At 42.9% G+C, this 21,971-nt stretch overlaps 1 protein-coding gene across 1 annotated transcript in view; it reads left to right on the top strand.

Annotated features, from left to right (window-relative positions):
* Positions 1–21,971, top strand: part of LOC126474803 (toll-like receptor 2) — a 323,566-nt gene that overhangs the window by 82,094 nt on the left and 219,501 nt on the right. The window contains exon 2 of the mRNA XM_050102274.1: positions 11,190–11,336. Coding sequence (XP_049958231.1) covers positions 11,190–11,336 — 147 coding nt within the window. The remainder of the gene's footprint in view (positions 1–11,189; positions 11,337–21,971) is intronic.

Below are 21,971 nucleotides of genomic sequence, written 5' to 3'. Positions count from 1 at the left end.
CAATCCGAAAACAAAGGAAGTAGGTTACAGTACACTTGTTCGCCCACTGCTTGAATACTGCTCAGCAGTGTGGGATCCGTACCAGATAGGGTTGATAGAAGAGATAGAGAAGATCCAACGGAGAGCAGCGCGCTTCGTTACAGGATCATTTAGTAATCGCGAAAGCGTTACGGAGATGATAGATAAACTCCAGTGGAAGACTCTGCAAGAGAGACGCTCAGTAGCTCGGTACGGGCTTTTGTTGAAGTTTCAAGAACATACCTTCACTGAGGAGTCGATCAGTATATTGCTCCCTCCCATATCTCGCGAAGAGACCGTGAGGATAAAATCAGAGAGATTAGAGCCCACATAGAGGCATACCGACAATCTTTCTCTCCACAAACAATACGAGACTGGAATAGAAGAGAGAACCGATGGAGATACTCAAATTACCCTTCGCCACACACCATCAGGTGGCTTGCGGGGTATGGATGTGGATGTAGATTTGCCGTCCGTCTGTATGTAAAAAACCTTTTTTCTAGTGAATGGATAGAAGTATTATTGAAATGCAAAAATAGTAGAGATTCTTGATTCGCGGATTGAATGAACTGACTCCTACTCGCTCCTGGCCAACTTGTTTTCCAGAATATAGCTATTATTTACGCCAGACGTCAATAGTAATAAACTGCATCTCTACTCACTTGCCTTACAGTTGTAAGGTGTCAGGCAAACCCAACACCTTCCATGAAAACCCTGACATGATAGCAAATCAGGCAGTATGTCACATAACTCCGAATAAATCCTGACATTAAATTAACCAAAGTAATACGATCAACGAGTGAGCAAATGGAATACCACAGACTAACACAAGAACGCCTAAACGCATGTCATACCTTCCCGCCGTGAGACAGACGCAGTTCCGAGGGGAGAAACGAGAACAGAAGCCGAGAGCAGAACCGTGTTAAACTAGAAGGCCCTACGATAAGGGACGGACACCCACGTCGCCGACCGACCGCGAAGACCACCCCCCCAGCCCATGTTAAAAAAATAGAGCCCTCCAGAAGAACAGTATAGATCTTACGATAACATTAAAAGGGCCACACCAGCTGCAAGTTCTAGCGTGAGACTTTTTCGCGTCTCTGTTACGTTGTTAAAAACATTGCCCCACCACGAAAAGTATAACGTTTCTCATTGGATAGACAGAATTTGTGTAGGTGGAGCTTAAAGTTAACATTGAGACCCTGCAGTTGAAAACACAGCTAGATATCTTTTCCTTAAACCCACATCAGTAAATTGTAGTAAAGAGAAGTTTGAGGGTTACTACCGAGACGGCGAGGTGTGTGGGGCTGCGCCACCCGCCCCCGCTGACGCTGACTAACCACCGACAAGGTAATGAACGCACGCGATTCCGCATAAGAGCGCATAAGGCTTCACTCAGAACTGCAGAAGTCTCACCTGTTACATCCCCTTTTTGCGTAATACTAGTGTCGATCGTCAATTAAACCTCATGGCATTCACATTTGCTACTTGAAGCTAAAATCTGAAACGCGATGATTTTTCTGTTATAAAAGTATTGAGAAGCCACATCAGCCACTGGAATATACGACAAGTTAAATAAGTAATTAAAGATAATTGAGGGTCACTGTAGACCATTTTTGATAGTTTTCTCGTTTATGAAACTTAATTTAAACCTAGATTATAGATATAGATATGGCATAGGTCATCCTTTGATTCATTGTAGGACTTGGAAACCCATTCAGGAAATATTCGTTCACATTTTTGTTGAAAGTAGTTGGTTTTTGTCATCCTGTATTAAAATATTTCCTTTCATCAATAGCGCAATTTATAAACAATGTTTTGTGAGTAGAATAAAAATTCCAATGGTAAACTTAACTGCTTTTTGACGTTATTTTAGCAGCTAACTAAAAATAGGAAATCGTTGAACCCCTTCCACTAAATTTAGTTAGTGTTAAGATTCTTTTACAGGGAGTGCAGTGGAGCTGACGCTGAAATCATTAAGTATTTGATTATATCATCGCTAGTCTCACTGAACGCTTCTGAACTCTACATGTCATGTGTGGTCTGGCGTCTCCTTACCAGCAACAGATCCCAGGTTCAAACTAGTCAATTCCCTAAAAAAAAACACGCTCAGAGCGTCGTTGCGCGAAAGTTGTAGGGAGACACGACTTAGAACAAACAGACACCACACAGAATGTTAGACAGTACGTGGCTAAATGATGCTGCCATGCTGCAACTCTTTACTTGTTTCCTTTTAATCGCTTGCTGCCTGAGTTTGTAGCAACATCGGAGTAGTTACTGGTTGTCAAGCGACTTCTCCAGTGACGCAACAGGTCCGTCCTTGGCCTTTTCAGCGTCCATTACAGGCTAGCGTGCGCATCTTACTGTGTTTGTCCCATGTTGCTGGTCGACATTTCTGTTTCTCTCTTTCATCTCTTCAAATGGCTCTGAGCACTATGGGACTTAACATCTATGGTCATCAGTCCCCTATATCTTAGAACTACTTAAACCTAACTAACCTAAGGACAGCACACAACACCCAGTCATCACGAGGCAAAGAAAATCCCTGACCCCGCCGGGAATCGAACCCGGGAACCCGGGCGCGGGAAGCGAGAACGCTACCGCACGACCACGAGCTGCGGACTTTCATCTCTTCGGTGTGGGTCATATCGTCCCGTCAGCAGCCTTAATTTGTCCTGAATTCTGTTATGAAGTGTTTTTATGAAATGTTGTAATAATTCGCCAGCAGTGAACGCTAGCATGTAATATATCTAGATTCCTAATCTAAAGTAACATACAGGCAGTGATCGACTACTGAAAGTTCTGAATCATGTATGGTGTGCACATATGAATCTACAAAATGGTTCACCCTATTACTAATGACGGACAGTATTGTTTATCTTAGCAGCCCAAGACGTAGGGGACTTTCACATATTTCATACTGAAGATCTGCCAGGTCAGAAGAGGAACCTATTATCACTCGAGTTTCAAACCCTGGGCTTTTGGAGTTGTGATACGACAGTTACAAATCTGTGAAAACAGTTCATGTATGGTCTACTGCTTCCTGGCGAACAGATCGTTATCAGTTAACATTGACTCTGCTTTAACGTCTGCAATGTCGAACAGGACGTGTGTATCATATAGTTATTTACGTCGAGAAGTATATATTCATCGCTTGCTTGCGTCTTCCAGTGAATCGTCGTACAAATATTTAAAAGCGAACCAACTGAAGAGAATATTACGGGAAATATATCAGCCGTTGTAGAGGATGATTGAGAACAGTCTGAAAAGTTTGCAAGCTTTTTGCGGGAGAGATTGCGCTCAGAAACAATTGTTAAGAAACAGTTCGATATGCTGCGCAGTTTCCAAGTGATGCAGCCTAGAAGTTAGCCAATCAGGCCGTCGCACGCACAAATTCAAGCAACCTGCCAGAGACAGGTAGCCAAACGTTTGGTTTCCCCAAACCGAACAAATGCAGTTTTCGCTCACCTAGATTAAATTTATCACTTCCGAAAAAGACCAATTTAACTGGTGATGAGCATTTCAGCAAGTGGCAACTCACGGGCTCGTAGAGGTCTGTGCATCACCGCGTTTTAGAGCCTCCCATGCAAGCGGGCCCGGCTTCGATTCCCGGCCTCGTTGGAGATTTTCTCCGCTCGGGGACTGGGTGTTGTGTTGTCCTCATCATCATTTCATCCTCATCACCGGCTAGCAAGTCGCCCAATGTTGCGTCTACTGAAATGAGACTTGGCGGCGGTGCTTCCCCGGATAGGGGCCTCCTAGCCAACGATGCCATATGCTCATTTCCATTTTTTACCACGTTTTAGAACGTACAAGTGCTTGCATTTGCATGCGCGACGACCTATTTGGGTAACTTCAGTGCTGCTTAGCTCTGAAACAGCGTAAAGAATCGATTTTCTTTCTTAACAATTAATTCTCAGCACAGCCTCCCCTCTAACATCCTTACAGGCTTTATAGACCATTCTGTATAAGAATAGTTTTAAATGAGTTTCGTGCCTTTATTTGGCTAGTCGTTTAAAATAGAGTCAGTAGTCTCACCTCAACCGGGAATATACGAGGTCTGTTAGAAAATTCCGGAATTTTGTCCGTAAAATTTTTCTATGCTTACCTTTACTAATTGTGCATGGTCTCCTCCGAAATACTCACCCCCACAATTGATACACCGCTCCCAGTGCCATTTCAACTTCCGGAAGCAGTCTTGGTACGCCTCTCACTGGATCGCTCAAAGCGCCGTCTCCGAATTCCCTTTTATCTCGTCTATAGTTGCAAACCTTTGTCCTTTCAATGGCGTTTCAACTTCACTCTCGTCACCAGTTATGACTCTCTTAAGGAACGTCTCCGATCCAAAAGCTCTTCACAATTGCGCAGCGAATGTCTTTCTGGTGTTCACTCATGAGACGTGGCCCTCCGGAGTGGCCGTGCGGTTCTAGGCGCTACAGTCTGGAGCAGGTTTGAATCCTGCCTAGGGCATGGATGTGTGTGATGTCCTTGGGTTACTTAGGTGTAATTAGTTCTTAGTTCTAGGCGACTGATGACCTCAGAAGTTAAGTCGCATAGTGCTCAGAGCCATTTGAACTCATGAGCCGTGGACGAACTTGGCAGCAACACGATGCATTCCAAGATGCCGTGTCAGGATTTCATAACATGGCTCAACTTAAATGTTATATTCTGCTGCAATCTCTTGGACAGTCCTTCTTCGATTAGCACTCACAATTTCGTTGATGTCCCTGACACGAGGGTCGTCGGTAGGCGTCGAAGGGCGTTCTGAACGAACGTCATTCCTAACTTCCGTTCGACCATTTTTAAACCGTGTAAACCATTCGTAACACCGAGTACAGCTTAAGCACTCATCACCGTAGGCTTCCTGTATCTTTTAGTGTGTCTGTGTAAAGGTTTTCTTGTGGTCCAAGCAAAATTTAATGCAGATTCGTTGCCATCTGGAAATTCGCAAACTGTGCGACGCAACGTCATACTCAGTACAATACTGAACAAAAACTAGCAGACATACAACACTGAAACTTCCGGCAGTTACACATTAAACACAGGCGTGTGCAGGGATGCCAACCGCATTTGACTCCAACAAATCACTGGCATGAAATCACGTATGTTCCGGAATTTTTCGAACTGACCTCGTAAATTCAGAGTTGGTTACAGAGAAACATCACATAAGCATGTTTCTTTCTATGTAGTCAATAAATTTAGCGCTAATATGAGCTACGAAAGAAGTTTAGGCGTGTATTACATGCAGTTGTACGGATACATACTGAGAGTTAAATGAATTAGTTAGACCTATCTGACCTGATAGTGAGATAATCACAGCTACTGTTTGGGCAGCAACGGAAGGAGGGTTGTTGGTGTACAGTTATTAATCACCAGACTGTGTGGCAACGACTAGGATCAAATTCAGAACTTGGCTGTAGCGCCTCGAGGGGTGAGGGAATGTGACACCTGCGACGGAGCTCCGCCAATCAGATAAGATCAGTGCTCACCTTGTTGCTATTCCAGAGTCGTTGGCTATATGCTGGCACAGGGTTTTGCTCTCCTCCTCTTAACTGCAGCAGCAGTTGAGTGGTCGCGTCAGGAGACGCAGAGGCGCTGCTTAATTGTTTTACTTCTGGTTCTCACCTACTTCTCACCTGTGGTTTAGGAAAGCGTATCTGATTAGTAATCAAAACGGCTTTGGTCCTGAGTTCGAAACCTGCCACCGCTTAAATTGTGATTAATAATCAATAATCAATTTTGGTGGCCGAAGACTTCCGCCTTAAGAAGTCGCCCCAATTGTACCAACAGCGTTGTCAAGAGGGCAGACAAGCCGACAGAGGTTCAGGACACTCTTGTCCTTGAGGTGGAAAACTGCCCGTAAAGGCGGAAGAATCAGCAATGATCAATGTCATGAGGACGCAGAAGGCAATGGAAACCACTGCGCTAAAGTCACATAACGTGTATTCACAGGACGTGTGACCTCGAATTTAAAAAAAGATGGGAATGTAAACAAAGACAAAAAATAGATTTAAATTTGCCTGTGCGATCAATATGAAAAATTCATTGCAAGGACCCAAAACATCGAGCATCAGTGAAGAAAGTATTGAAGAACAGGTATGGGGAAGACCCGCCGTGGTTCGACAGCCAAGTCAGAAAGCAAAGAGAACTTCACTGAAAATCTGAAAGTGACCAAGGCTTCACAGACGTATAAAAGCTGAACAGATCCTAAATCAGCGCCAGGAGAGACACGCGTGATGCGGTCATCGCATTCTAATGTAAGATTCTGTCTAATGGCAGAAAACCCTGAAAATATGGCGTGTTGCGCTTAAATCCCGACAGATTTCAATTTAAATTTCCCTCCATATCGTAGATCCGCCGGAGGTTGCGATTGGAGTTCTTGAAAGCCATAGGCATCTAGAAAACGATCAGAATCGCAAGATGGTCGAGATATTACGGGCAAGTGCGGAATATAGCCGAAGAGCAGTGATTATCGAAAGTCTTCGCGCTGGGAGTTTTCCCATCGAAATAGTTCGATTCTTGGGGTACCCGAGATCAACTGTTTACGACATTGTGTGCTTCGGAGAAGTCTGGCGTCCATGTCCGAGGTGTTGTATCTAGTGTGGGTGACATCATACCTCCACTTTCTTTTTAAAAAAAGAAAAATAAGTTTCTCTGCAAGTTCTGAGGAATGTCGTGAAACCGTGACCTCAGGGGAGACAGTATATCTCACAACAGGACGGTGCACCGGCTCGTACGAGCCATTTACCCCAAAACTGCCTCTCGGATAACGTTGACATGATCTGGTCAAAGGAGTTCTGGACTTGAACCCTCTCGAGCGTAGTCGAAAGAGTTACCAAAAAGACAGGACACTAATTTCGCATCTCTACGCACCGCTATCGAAGCGGCATTCGCGAATACGGACGGCGCTGTTTTAAAGAGTGAGTGCGATCGCTTCAGGACAATATTGGAGACGGTCATTGCGGCTGAAGGGGGCTACATAGAGTAATGTTACCTTTGAAACATGCCACTACCTATATCTAAAATGATTTTCATTTGTATTTTTTTTAGTAAACTTGCATTTAAAAAAGTTTTATTTGCCCGGATTTACGCGCCTCGCCCCGTATTTGCCCTTACGTTAAATCAGTGAACGGATCGAGGCGATCTGTCCACACATTATGAGCCTTGGCAACGAAACGGAATATGACAGAAGGTCGAAATACCAAACGTTTTCTTCCAAAACTGTTTCATTGAGGAAAAATGTACTGGAATGTGGCCCGTTTTATGTGCATCTCTGAGAATAGGTTCCGTGGGAAGGATGATCAAGTCTATCATATGAGATTATCACGCTCCAGAGTAGACGTCGAGCTCCGAATACTCACGTCCAACTGAGCATGCTTGCGGTACTGTACGTGACGATTACGCCCCTGAATTGGCATCACGGGCCTTTTCTGGCTGCTACACAGCAGCAGTGTGCGGCCTTACTGCTAGCTATGCTGGACTTACCGGTCGAAAAACATTATACATCCTGTACTTGCACTGCGAGAGCTCCACACTCGTATGTTGACTTCCTGTATGGCACCAGCGAAAGAGAAAGCCAACTGTCTGAAGAGCCATGCCTAAGCCATAAAGCGTGTAACAAAAATGAAAGCATTCGAGGTTATATTAGCAAATGAATTATAAGGCAGTTGTTTTCTGACAGTTGAAGCGTAATAGTTAATGGCTCTGAGCACTATGGGACTTAACTTCTGAGGTCATCAGTCCCCTAGACTTAGAACTACTTAAAACTTAGAACTACTTAAACCTAACTAACCTAAGGACAACACACACATCCACGCCCGAGGCAGGATTCGAACCTGCGACCGTAGCGGTCGCGCGGTTCCAGACTGTAGCGCCAGAACCGCTCGGCCACCAGCGGCCGGCGAAGCGTAATAGTCGAAAATGAAACAAATTGAGAAGTAAATCCTTACAAGAATGACAGCATTATAGCCTTTGGGGATCATCTGCCAAAATACACTGAACAGCCAATGAAACTGGTACACTTGCCTAATACCGTGTAGGGACCCAGCTTGCGCAAAGATGTGCCGCAGCACGACGTAGCATGGACTGGACTACTAGCTGAAGTAGTGCTGGAGGGGATTAATACCATGAATCCCGCAGGGCTGACCATAAATCCGTAAGAGTACGAGCGGGTGGAGACCTCTTCTGAACAACACGTTGCAAGGTATTCCAGATATGCTCAATTATGTTCACGTCTGAGGAGTTTGGTGGTCAGCGGAAGTGTTTGAACTCAGAAGAGTGTTCCTGGAACCACTCTGTAGCAATTCCTGACGAGTGGGCTGTCGCATTGTCCTGCTGGAATTGCCCAAGTCCGTCGGAATGCACTATGGACATGAATGGATGCAGGTGATCAGACAGGATGCTTATGTACGTGTCACGAGTCTTACCTAAACGTATCACGGGTGCCATGTCATTCCAATTGCACACGCCCAACACCATTACAGAGCCTCGACCAGCTTGAACAGTCGCCTGCTGACATGCTGGATCCATGGATTCATGAGGTTGTCTCCATACCCATACACGTTCATCCGGTCAGTGCAGTTTGAAACGAGACTCGTCCGACCAGGCAACGACACTTCTCGATGGCCCAGCACTAAAATCTGCAGCAATTTGCTGAAGTGTTGCACTTCTGTCACGTTGAATTGTTCTCTTCAGTCGTCGTTGGTTCCGTTCTTGCAGGATCTTTTCCCGGCAGCAGTGATGTCGTATATTTGAGGTTTTACCGGATTCCTGGTATTCATGGTATAGTCGTGAAATGATCGTACAAGAAAATCCCAGCTGTGTCACATCGCTCGTGCGCAGACTATAGCACCACATCTAAATTCACTTGAATGCTGATATCCTGACATTGCAGCAGCAGTAACCGATCTAACAACTGCGCCAGACACTAGTTGTCTTATATACGCGTTACCGACCATCTCACCGTATTCTGCCTGTTTACATGTCTCTGTATTTGAATACGCATGCCTATACCAGTTTCTTTGGCCCTTGTGTGTAAAACACAGAAATAAACATCTCATATTTCGCACACTATTCATGTTAACTGCTCAAACGGAATATACGAAAATAAAGTATGAGTGTTTTTGGGAACTGTTGAAATGCCTAATGAGTAATTGCTTACACTGACCAGGGTGCAGATCATAGACCAGTAATGTCATTAAAAAGTTTCAAACTACTGAAGTAGCAGAAGATGAGGATTGGTAACAGACGTCACCAGCCGGCTACTGACCGAATCCTTTTTCCTCCACAAGGAAGGCAGGGGTCGGTACGAGATGAGCGGGGAGAGGTATGGAGTCACAACCGAAAGACAGGGTTGGCCTCAACGTAAATTCTTGTCAGTTTCTCTTCTCACAAGAAAAGGTTGTTCTGGCCTCAGTGCCACTCATAGATTTAGTAAAAAAATGTTCAGATGTGTGTGAAATCTTATGGGACTTAACTGCTAAGGTCATCAGTCCCTAAGCTTACACACTACTTAACCTAAATTATCCTAAGGACAAACACACACACACATGCCTGAGGGAGGATTCGAACCTCCGCCGGGACTAGCCGCACCGTCCGTGACTGCAGCGCCCAAGACCGCTCGGCTAATCCCGCGCGGCATAGATTTAGTACGAGGGCAGTTCAATAAGTAATGCAACACTTTTTTTTTCTGAAACAGGGGTTGTTTTATTCAGCTACACAATACTATTTTTCAACGTAATCTCCACGCCACCTTGAAATGAGGGCCTGTATGCCCGCACGGTACCATTCCACTGGTCGATGTCGGAGCCAACGTCGTACTGCATCAATAACTTCTTCATCATCCGCGTAGTGCCTCCCACAGATTGCGTCCTTCATTGGGCCAAACATATGGAAATCCGACGGTGCAAGATCGGGCTGTAGGGTGCATGAGGCAGAACAGTCCACTGAAGTTTTGTGAGCTCCTCTCGGGTGAGAAGACTTGTGTGAGGTCTTGCGTTGTCATGAAGAAAGAGAAGTTCGTTCAGATTTTTGTGCCTACGAACACGCTGAAGTCGTTTCTTCAATTTCTGAAGAGTAGCACAATACACTTCAGAGTTGATCGATTGACCATGGGGAAGGATGTCGAACAGAATAACCCCTTCAGCGTCCCAGAAGACTGTAACCATGACTTTACCGGCTGAGGGTATGGCTTTAAACTTTTTCTTGGTAGGGGAGTGGGTGTGGCACCACTCCATTAATTGCCGTTTTGTTTCAGGTTCGAAGTGATGAACCCATGTTTCATCTCCTGTAACAATCTTTGACAAGAAATTTTCACCCTCAGCCACATGACGAGCAAGCAATTCCGCACAGATGGTTCTCCTTTGCTCTTTATGGTGTTCGGTTAGACAACGAGGGACCCAGAGGGAACAAACCTTTGAATATCCCAACTGGTGAACAATTGTGACAGCACTACCAACAGAGATGTCAAGTTGAGCACTGAGTTGTTTGATGGTGATCCGTCGATCATCTCGAACGAGTGTGTTCGCACGCTCCGCCATTGCAGGAGTCACAGCTGTGCACGGCCGGCCCGCACGCGGGACATGAGACAGTCTTGCTTGACCTTGCGGCGATGATGACACACGCTTTGCCCAACGACTCATCGTGCTTTTGTCCACTGCCAGATCACCGTAGACATTCTGCAAGCGCCTATGAATATCTGAGATGCCCTGGTTTTCCGCCAAAAGAAACTCGATTACTGCCCGTTGTTTGCAACGCACATCCGTTACAGACGCCATTTTAACAGCTCCGTACAGCGCTGCCACCTGTCGGAAGTCAATGTAACTATACGAGACGAAGCGGGAATGTTTGAAAATATTCCACAAGAAATTTCCGGTTGTTTCAACCAAAATTGGCCGAGAAAAAAAATGTGTTGCATTACTTATTGAACTGCCCTCGTATTTTCTGGTGCCGCCTGTGTTCGGCGTAAAACTTTCTGTGAGTGGGTATTTTTGCTTTTGGATTTGGCATTTCTTACTGACGGCACCTTAGTGTAGGACATAGTCCATCAGTGTCGTTCACGCTCTGTGACCGCTTTTCCTGTACCACAGTTACTTCGTTGCGCGACCCGGCATTGTCAGGGCACACTTTTACAGTGCTATTTTAATAGCTGCATTAAATAAATTGTGTTGCAGGCGCTGCTGGTGGTGCTGGCCGCGGTGCCGTGGCGGGGGGTGGTGTCCTGGGACCCGGAGGCGGGCTTCTTCACGTGCGACAACATGGTGCACAACACCTCGGACCACGCGCCGCTCTTCAACTGCACGCACGACGACAGCGAGCAGGTAACCTGACTGTGGCGTTCTTGATCACTACCCACTCACTCTTACGTCAAAATACACTCGACGGTAAAAAAATCACGCACCACGATGGAATGATCAGAATGGGGTCGGAAATGTATTCGTCTTGGCATTGATCGATGCTGCAGCTGGATGTCCTCCTGACGGATATCGTGCCAAATCCTGTCCAATTGGTGCGTTAGATCGTCAAAATCTCCAGCTTTTTGGAGGACCCGAAAGTTCTCAGTTGGGGAACTATCCGCCGGCCTTTCTGGCCAAGATAAGTTTTCGAAAGCACGAAGACAAGCAATAGAAATCCTCGCCGTGTAGCGAGCATTATCTTGCTGAAATGTAATCTTATGATGGCTTGATATGAAGGGCAACAAAACGGAGCGTAGAATATCGTCGATGTACCGCTGTACTGTAAGGGTGTCGCGGACGACAACCAAAGGGGTCCTGCCATGAAAAGAAATGTCACCCCAAAGCGTCACTCGTGGTAGTCGGGCAGTATGGCCGGCGTCAGTCAGGTTGCTATTCCATCGCTGACCGAGGCGTCTCCAGACGCGTCTTCGGCCTGGAATGTCATTGACTGGAGTAGAATTGTCTTAAGTGAAATGAGAGCCAATGAGCAGCGAAGACGGTTCGGAGAAGTCCTGGACTGAGGTGGGATACCAAACTGACTCTTTTCTTAGCAGGACTGTTTTGGTTGCAATCCGCGGCACTCTCATAGCACAGGGGTAGGTCGAGGATATTTTACACCTCGTTTTGTTGCCCTTCATGGCAAACCATCATGGGCTTACATTACAGTAAGATAATGCCCGCCTGCCCACAGCAAGAGTTTCTGCTGCTTGTCTTCATGACTGCCAAACCATACCTTGTCCAGCAGTGTCGCCGGATCTCTGTCCAACTGAGAAATTATGGAGCATTATGGGCACGGCCCTCCAAACAGCTCTGGATTTTAACCATCTAATTCGCCAATTGGACGGAATTTGGCACGATATCCCTCAAGAGGACATCCAACAATATAAATCGAAGCCAAGCCGAATAACCGCTTGCTTAAGGGCCAGAAGTTGACCAACGGTTATTAACTTTCTATAATTTGTGAAGCCCTTTCTCTTGAATAAATCATGCAATTTCTCTGAAATGTTAGTTATTTCTTTGCTGTAAATGAACATCTACCGGTTTCCGTCGGTTCGGACAATTACTTTTTGAAAAAAAGAGCGTATGTAACTGTACGATTCCGTTATAACGACCCGAATGTATTTCCCTTCTCTTACAGAATTTGACCTACTGATGAGGCAATAACGCTATCTGACAACTATTAACGCAGTATGAGGTATTAAGAGAACTTCATAACGTAAGGGAAAGGCGTTAAAATACCTAAGAGTAGGCAAAATTATAAGCAAAACCTTCAGTCGTCTGATACATCCTGTAAGTATAAAAGCCTCTTCTTGTAGTGAAAAGAGACGTCCATTGCACATGTGACTGCATAATACGTGGCAACAAGAAGAATGACTCACTGAAATACGAATTCTCAATGTATTCATGACTACGGCATGCGTCTTTAATTTCTCTGCAACTCGCGATTTATCTTGATCGACTTAAAATTTGCAAGTAAGGAAGAACATACTTTTTTGATTGAGGCAGTCTGTATAAGTATTAATTCTGCTGAAGGCAATCAATTGCAAGAAGTTGTGCTAACACACGTATGTGAATTTGAGCATGAAATCTCGTAAAACTGAAAAGTAATTCCAAGGGGAAAACAATTCGTGATACACTTGAAATTAACTTCAATTGTTTGTTCAGAGTATAGACGAAAATGTATGGACACCAGATGCTAAAAGCCCTCTACTTGACCATGTGGATTTACAATACTATAAATTAACAAAGAGCAGAAAATTAATTTCTAGCAGAACAAAATTTTCTGTATGCAGCGGGGTGTACGCTGATATGAAACTTCAGGGGAGATTGAAACTGACTGCCGGAACGAGACTCGAAATTGACTCTCGGTCCGACACACAGTTTTAATCATCTTTATAAAATTTATTTAGTGGGAAACCGATGAAAGTCGACCTTTCTCCATGAACGACCATTACGAAAGAAAGAACAAAACGGCCTAAACTTGCAGCCGTTGGTAGACAATGACAGCTGAAAAATCATGTATAAGGACAATGGAATTATGCCAATACACAGCAAACAACCAATCGTCTCTCCAAAACTCCTGAAAGCTGCAGTTTAGAAGGCTCATCTCAAATCATTCACAGGGCAAATTAAATTTCACAAAATCGTAAGCGTACAGCACGATGTAAAAGACGTTTTGTCGGCTCTGTGCCTAGGTAGTAAGTGTGTTGATTGGCTGTTCACCCATGCGACCTTATTGAAACTCTACGCCAAGTCACCTGATTGGTTGAAAAAACTCCGCGTTCGAAGTAATGCTTGCCGATATTCAGCATAACCTAAGATTAGACTTTGCTAGCAGACGACAGCATTGACTATGCAGTCTTTGCATTCTACAAAGGACTCGTAATTCGGTGACAAACACATTTATTTCTTAAAAAAAAAAGAAAAAAAATCATCTTCGCATCACAAGCTGACGTAACTGGCATGTAACTAACCTCAAAGTATTCAGACAAAGCATTTGCGGGTGGAGATAGAAGATCAGGTTTTTATGAGAGCTCAGAAATAACTATTTTTCTTCTCTCTATAGATTCTATTTGGAGAGATTTCTATCAAAGTGGGCACTATTTAGAAAAAAGTAACATACTGCCTGTGGATATTAAGTGACTGATTATACAGATGACATTGGAGTGCCTTTGTTATTCTGAATTACGATCCAAAGTTACTTCGGACATGAGTTCATGACCGAAGGAACTTTGCATCGTAATTTAGAATAACGCTGGGAATGCAATATCGTACTTATTCGCCGACACCGGGAAAGCTACATTCAACTGAAATATCTGCCCTATACGAGAATATACATAACGGCTGTACTAGCACAGGCTGTAGACAAAAATATGTTGTAACCACCAGCAATATTCGACAGCTGCGAAGAATTCGTTTTCAGTAACGAACGTAATATGAAACCAATTATTCTTCTTCCTTTACTAAAATACTTTGGCATAATAATTTGTCCATTTGTCAACCTACACAGGAATTTCTTTGTTTAATGTCTCCACATCATCGTGTGACTAATAACTGCTCCCCATATCCCACCATCCATCTCCCCTCCGTTTTTTACAAATGCTGAAATTTTAAAAAAATTTAAGAACGCTGAAGTTTTTTCCTTAAAAAATACTTAAATGTAATGATTATAACAGGTGAAAAAATCTATCGAATTTAATTCGAAGATAAAATAGTCCCACATTCGGATCTCCGGGCGGGGACTACTCAGGATGACGTCGTCATTAACAAAACTAGCATTCTACGGGTCTGAGTGTGGAATGTTACATCCTTTAATCGATTAGACTGGTTAAAAAATTTTAAAAGTTGAACGGACAGGTTGAAGAAAGATATAGTCGGAATTAGTGAAGTCCGGTGGCAGGATGAACAGGAATTCTGGTCAGTGTGTACGGTGTTACAAATACAAAATCAAACAGGGATGATGCGGGAATAAGTCTAATGATGAATAATAATGCGGTTAAGTTACTATGAACACCATTTCCAAAGACATGGGTCAGGGTTCGTGCTTTAAGGAAACCACGCATAACTTAACATTTGATGCGTGGGAGAAGATCTGAACCCCCTCCTTCCGAATATGAAACCAGTGGTCTGAGTACAGCGTTTGTTTTTAAGTACGTTAAGATGCATGGTCATTAATAATAGTACTGGCACATAAAACATTTGGACCAAAACTGTTAACAGAATCATGATCTAAACTGCAGGCAACAAGTGATAGTGAAAATATTACAACTAAGTATTTCTACTAACATTCTAAATGGCTGCATACAATAAGAAATATTTTAATCGTTATCTGGTGATACGGTGTTATTAACACCATATTCCAGCTTATTCGGCAAGGCAGGTGAAACAAAATTTTTTTCGACGCAGCTTGGACCATTAATTAGTGGCTTCTCTGTGGAGATACAGAGGAAGAGAGTAGAATGATTAATGAAGCCAAGTTCACAAGTCCACGATACGGGTTTGACGCGTCGCTCCTGCTCTGCGCCGTGGACTATTCAACCTCACAAATGTGAACAAGGGGTTTTCGGTGGGCTGCTTTGGTTATTTCGCTGTCTACATAGCTCTCTTGGCTCATGTTTCATTACTCGAGTGCAACAACCTGTCTCTCCTCAATGAGGAGATTAGGTGGGCTGTTCAAAGGCTGTACTTCTCCTGCACCAAACGGATCCTCAGCAGGCAGGGTTGACATAAGCTTCTGAAGACAGTAGTTGCGTGATATCGAGCTGCGAGGAGTCCCAGTGCTGAAAAAAGAAGTGGTAAGCTGGGGGAGCGATGCTCCCATTATCTGCGAACACCTCTTGTGCGAAAGAATCTGGTTTATGTCTCTCACTTCCATTTCATAACAAATGGAACTAAATACTACTACCCATTAGGACATGCGCTGGTGAGAAGATGGTTATGCTTAAGTGCTTGGAAACGAGCATTTTGAAAATGACGAAGCTGATTCGCGTGCTACTGACTTGAGCATCCGTGTAAAGTGGTGTAAGGATGGAGACAACATGAGTAGGTGACAAGATGTTGGACGTCCACATGTCATCCCAGAACTGTTGTGCTCTTGCTCCAACACTGTAGCCACAATCTCCAACCCTGGGATGTGGCATTCATGTCTCCTTTTAAAACCTTTTACCAACAAGCTTAGGAAAAATTTCTTCTCAATAATACGGGAAGTACTATGACATAGTCTCAGGTAAGTGCACCCTTGAGTGCAGCATTATTTCGTATAGCCGTTCAAATGGCAGCAATAAATGGCTTTAGAAATTTGGGAACTTTTCCTCTAGATCCTAACGTGTTTAATGATGAAGACCATACTGCTGAGGTTATTGAAATTCCTTTGGATGCGGACACTAATATGTGCCTTGTTCAAGTATTGGTTCGTCTCATTGCGAAATGACTGAGTCTTCAGCAAGTGCTGATCCCTCTGGACGTCAAACTGGCGCAATGGCTAGCGCACTGGACTCGCATTCAGGAGGACGACGATTCAATCCCGCGTGCGGCCATTCTGATTTAGGTTTTCCGTGATTTCCCTAAATCACTCCAGGCAAATGCCGGGATGGTTCCTTTGAAAGGGCACGGCCGACTTCCTTCCCCGTCCTCCCCTAAGCCGCTGAGACCGATGACCTCGCTGTCTGGTCTCCTTCACCAAAAACAACGCCAAACTGCTATGTCTTATTCAAATGGGCCAACTGGTTGTGCAGGCTGCCGTCTGATTATAGGTGATAAGCATGCTCCAAGAGAAGGTTCTCCTTAGCGTCCGACCACCGAAGAACGTCACGCTGAGTATCCAACGGGTAGGTTCCACATAAGCCCATAGGACGTAATGTGTGAATCAAAGTCAAACTAGGAATGAAAAAGTAAAGAGAGCCATAATCACTTAAAGCCCTTTTAAAAATGTGTAGGCTGAACCTAAAAGAAACAAGATGAAGAGCTTTTAACAAAAAAAGTTTGAAGATAAAACAAACAAACGAAGCCAATATTCTACAATGTAAGACAACACAAAATAAAGGTAAGTAGCTGAAAGTGGAACCCAACGCTAAGAGTTACTGCTAAGAAGAAACTTTTTCAAGAAAAACTGAAGAAGACAGTTCCACTGATAAGAAAAGTGACAGACTGCTTTTACTGCAAGAAAGCGTTTTTTGTATCTAAAGAAAATGAAGGATGTATAAGATGTCGGTGATGTAATCACCGGGCTCACGAACAGTGCGCTGAATGTCATGAAGATGATGACAACTCCATGTGCGAATTTCGTACGTAACTTAATATAGTTTCTGAATTTGTAAGCTGAGTGAATTGGACTGAAATAGTAACCCATGACCTTTTTGTGCAAAGAGTGTATTTCAACACGTTTCTTTTTAATTTTTTATTACTGGTCTCCTAATAATAATCAATTATGAAACAAACACTTTCAGCCTACCCATGTTTTTAAAGTAAACAGCTTATTTGAGATTAGTGGCAAGGGACTAGCTACTTTATCCCGTTAGGTAGGAAAAAGTGGCCGCTAGGCAAGCATTAAGAAAAACGTTTATATATCCCATAAAATATACTTTTACCTGAGCTATAAATATTTGGTAGATACCATGCGATACGTAGAACCGAGATGTATACGCCACAAGCTCCTGTTAATAGCCATGGTTTCATGAAAATCCAATTTCGCTTAGAGTGGCAACTTTACCCTACCTTTCCCCAGCGGGTGGCGCAGTTAAAAGTGGGCCGTTCGTATTCTGAATGCGATTGCAGTAGTTCCACTTCTGAAACAGGGTTCAGCCACAAAAATGTACATTTTTATGTAATCGATTGTTAGCATTCTTCTTTCAGCATTTCAGTTTATTTCATCCATGAAGTTAGACGTTTCTCTGAAGGTAGACAGTCTGCAAAATGAGTTCCTCGATAGAAGAAAGAATTGAAACTGTGGAAGCATAACGTGAAAACAGTCTCGATTAAGAAAACTCGCGAAATTTTCGGGGACAAGTATCTAGGTAGAGGGCGGCCAGCAAAGAGAGCAATACAGAGTCTGTATAAAAACTGCCGCACCTACGCAAATCCAAAATGTAAAACGACAAAAAATTCCTTCAATCCGCACATCACAAGTTATTGAAGGCATTCGCCGGAGAACGATTCATAGCCCATGTGAACAAATAAACTCGCTCAGCAGGCGCACGTAAGTATGATTTGCCAGCGGCTATTGAAAAGTCTTAATTTTAAGCCATATCGTGTGACGGTTGTGCAGCAGTTACGGGAGGATGGCAGTCGGAACCGCGTAGATTACTGCACGTGGCTTTTGAATAACACCAACAATGGTTTGTTACACCGTTTCCATAATATCAGAGTGATAAAGCATGGTGTCATCTTTCCGGTCATGTGAGTTCACAGAACACGAGGTTATGGGCAACGGAGAACTCTAGCTATTTGTGTCAGCAGCTACTCGATGATGAAAACATCGGCGTTTAGTGCGGTGTACCTGGAAGGCGCTTGATTGGACCGACATTTTTTGACACTGCCCTCAACACGGTTGCATACATGAAAAATTTTGATACATTTTGTGCTCAACTCACTGAATATGAAAGACAATACTGCAATACTGCTCCTTCCAGCAAGATGGGGCACAATGCCACACATCTAAGATATCCCTGGAACGAGTCCATGATGGCTTCACGGAGGAACGAACTGTCAGCAAACATTTATGGCTGATCTAACAGCATGGAAATACACACACACAATACAGGAAACGAAAAACAGCCTAAGCTGTGAAGTTGCCGCCATCGCTATCCGAATTTTACGTCCACTGTGCCTGAATACGCTTAGACGTGCATAGCTGTGTGTTGATGTTGCAGGTGTCACTTTCAACGTCTTTTGTACATGTATTTTTTATTGTAAATATACGATGAGCCCATTTCAACTCTACGTTTCTGTAATTTCACTGCATTTCCTTTATACTTACACGGCCAACTTTTATCTGCGCCACTGCCAATCGGGACGTTACGAGCATTAGAATATAAATGTGTTTCTGGCCCGGTTTCAGCATGGTTTGTGCAGAGTACATCTGTCTGTTGTTTATCTTTCGTATTTATTTTACATTTGGAACAGCAGCTGTTACGCACGTCTGTGCGGTCTTCAGCGTAAACAAATGAATCATTTAAAAGCCGAGCTACTGCCTCGAATGTAGCGGTAGACAGTCGTGACCACGGGAGACTTTATGTTGAGCGAATCATCTTGAAGATGGGAGATGTTATAAATTGCAATTACAATAAAAATTTATCTGCAGCCATTAACCCATCCAATTCGATCGTCTGACAACATTTCACGCAACAGCTAAAAGCTTCAATTTCCTACTGTTTTCAAGCAATAGACAGGAACTGAGGGCAGTAACTCGAATTCGGATGGATCACCTTAAGCAACAGTGTCCCGAATGTCGTATTATTTATCTTGTACTCCAGTTTTACTTGTAACAAAAGTTCTGTGGTCGTTATATGACTTCCATTTTACGTGCATTCCACAACACTATGCTACAGTTAACCCCCATGTCAGTAATTAGCAAGGCTTTAGTTCCCATGTCTATGCTGCCTTCGGAAAAACATCCATTCGGCTGTTGCTCGCATTTGTGTTATTCTTGCCTATTCTTTTCAGACTACAGAGTCGCTTGCTGGTGAAGATCCTTAAAATAACAATTTGATGTGCCATATCTACGTCCGCATTTGTGTATTATTACCGCTGGTACTGTATGTTAAGCACTAATTTTGACCCTTCTCAACTGTGCATCAAAACGTTACTGATGGACGGAAATTTCGTGCTTTAGAAAGAAATTATCTTGAACAAAATTTATCAAGGACATCGTGAGGTTCCGGTAGAGTGTGATTTCTTGCCCCTAAAAGTTTCTGTCTGGAATCAACGTCACATTTTTTCCATACAATATCGTTGTAATGGAAGATTGTCAGTGATAACAGTCACTTCATTTTTATCCACATTCTTCAGCTGCGGAGGTTAGAGTATTCAATACACCGGTGTTTGAATAAAAACGCCTTCAGTCACAGTTTTTTCGTGATTTATTCAATCACACGATGCATTTTGATCCCTTTGGGTCCGTCTTCGGGTGCAAATCGTCTAACAGATAACACTTGCTCTTGAGCGAGAAGAAATGCGTTTTCCTGTTAAGAAAAAATTAGTTAGGTTTCGTATTTCGTGAATCGAGTGCGGATATATGAGAGAAACAGTGTAAAAAATGGGAAAAACTTACAGAATAGATGAGGCAGAACATTTTTAACCGTTTGAGATAAGCATAGATTCGTTTATTCATACCGCCGTCGTACATCACGTCCCTCCTGGTGCACGTTTGTTTACAACTGTTTGAAAATGCTTCACAGATGTAATTTAACCTCACATGATCAAAGATGAAGTTTATTGTTACTGAAGACGTTTTTATTCAAACTACCTCTGTATTCAACACAGTCACGTTCACAGCTGCAAAACATGGATATAATTAAATTGGATTTGCCCAGACAAGCACTGAAAGCAGTATGCTCATACAGAAACTACAAAATAAAACTTACGAAAACTGTTCCTAGTGTTAAATCCACTAAGGATTGCCTAACGTCCTAATTATATCAATGTGAAGCAAGTCCACTGCATTCCACATTCCCAAAAGGAAATGTGATATAATGTGGATTAAATGAGAAGTAAAATCTCAGTATAAGAAAAAAAGGACAAATCATGTAGTGCTGTTAACACACGTATTTACAACTAGCTACTATACTACACCCGTTGGTACTGAAATCACCTGAAGATTATATTTAAAGTATTGTAAACAAAATGCAAACTGAAATCACACACCGGCACCAGAAAATCTAGAAGCCATACATTTAAAATTTTATCAGCAACAGCGCAACAAGCCATCCAATGAAGCACAGTTTTATAAAAGAGTCATTAATGAAACTGACGTCTTCAATAAGAAATAACAGCATTTACTCAAGATGGGATTAAAATACAATGTAAAACCCAGATGAAGCAACAATATGCTAGCCTAAAAAAGTCATGATGTACACTAAAAAAGGAGATGACTTAACTGACATAATTAATATTGAACCGACTGACCTAGCACACAAAATAATTAAAATCATTTAGAGGGACACAAATACCCACAGAGAAACCTGCTAACGAATTTTTAGAAGAGAAAAAACTTGTATACAGCATAAATATGAGACTCAGGAATAGTCTTAATAAAGCTCTTAATAACGCCATAAATGTGTAATCTGAGAAAAGCAGTTCTGTAGAAATTATGAAGAGAGATGAATACATCATTAATGCACTGGCCTTCTTTTCTGATAACTACACAATTGAGACTAAACAAGATCGAATAGTAATTTTACAAAACAAAAGCAGAACAATGATTAATAAATGTAATTTCCTGTTCATAGAATAACCAGTAAGGACATGAATTGCACTGCCCTGAGACTAAGAGCTCAACCTAAGACCCATAAAGTTCATGTTCCAATGAGGTCTGCTGTTGACTCTACAAAATACTTTCTCATAAACATTCTCAGTTACTGAATAAAATTATGAAGCAGTACAACAATTCTGATGTATCACACTGTTAAGAACACAAATGAATCAACTTGCTTGTTTTCGTGTATCTAACCTGTTTACAGATTTACCAACTAAAGAAACAATAGACATAATCTTTAAAAACATAGTAAAACATAAAAAGTTTTCAGTTTTAGAAATATCAGAGGTCACTGACATGTTGCAACGAGTATTGTCACATGCTTACTTTACTTTAATGGGAAGGTTTGTTTACCAACAGAAAGAGGGTCTTGCATGGGCAGCAGCATACGAACTTCCCCGGTTTTTCAGTTGAAAAAATGCGGTCTCTATTGTGGGACATTGTGAAATATTCCTACTTCCATCCCTACAGTTTCATGAAGTTCTGATAGGTGCTGACGTCTTTCGGAGCCTTCAAAATGCCGTCTGTAA

Source organism: Schistocerca serialis, chromosome 4, assembly GCF_023864345.2.
Source record: "Schistocerca serialis cubense isolate TAMUIC-IGC-003099 chromosome 4, iqSchSeri2.2, whole genome shotgun sequence".
Lineage (NCBI taxonomy): Eukaryota > Metazoa > Arthropoda > Insecta > Orthoptera > Acrididae > Schistocerca > Schistocerca serialis.
This window is presented reverse-complemented; position numbering and strand designations above follow the sequence as displayed.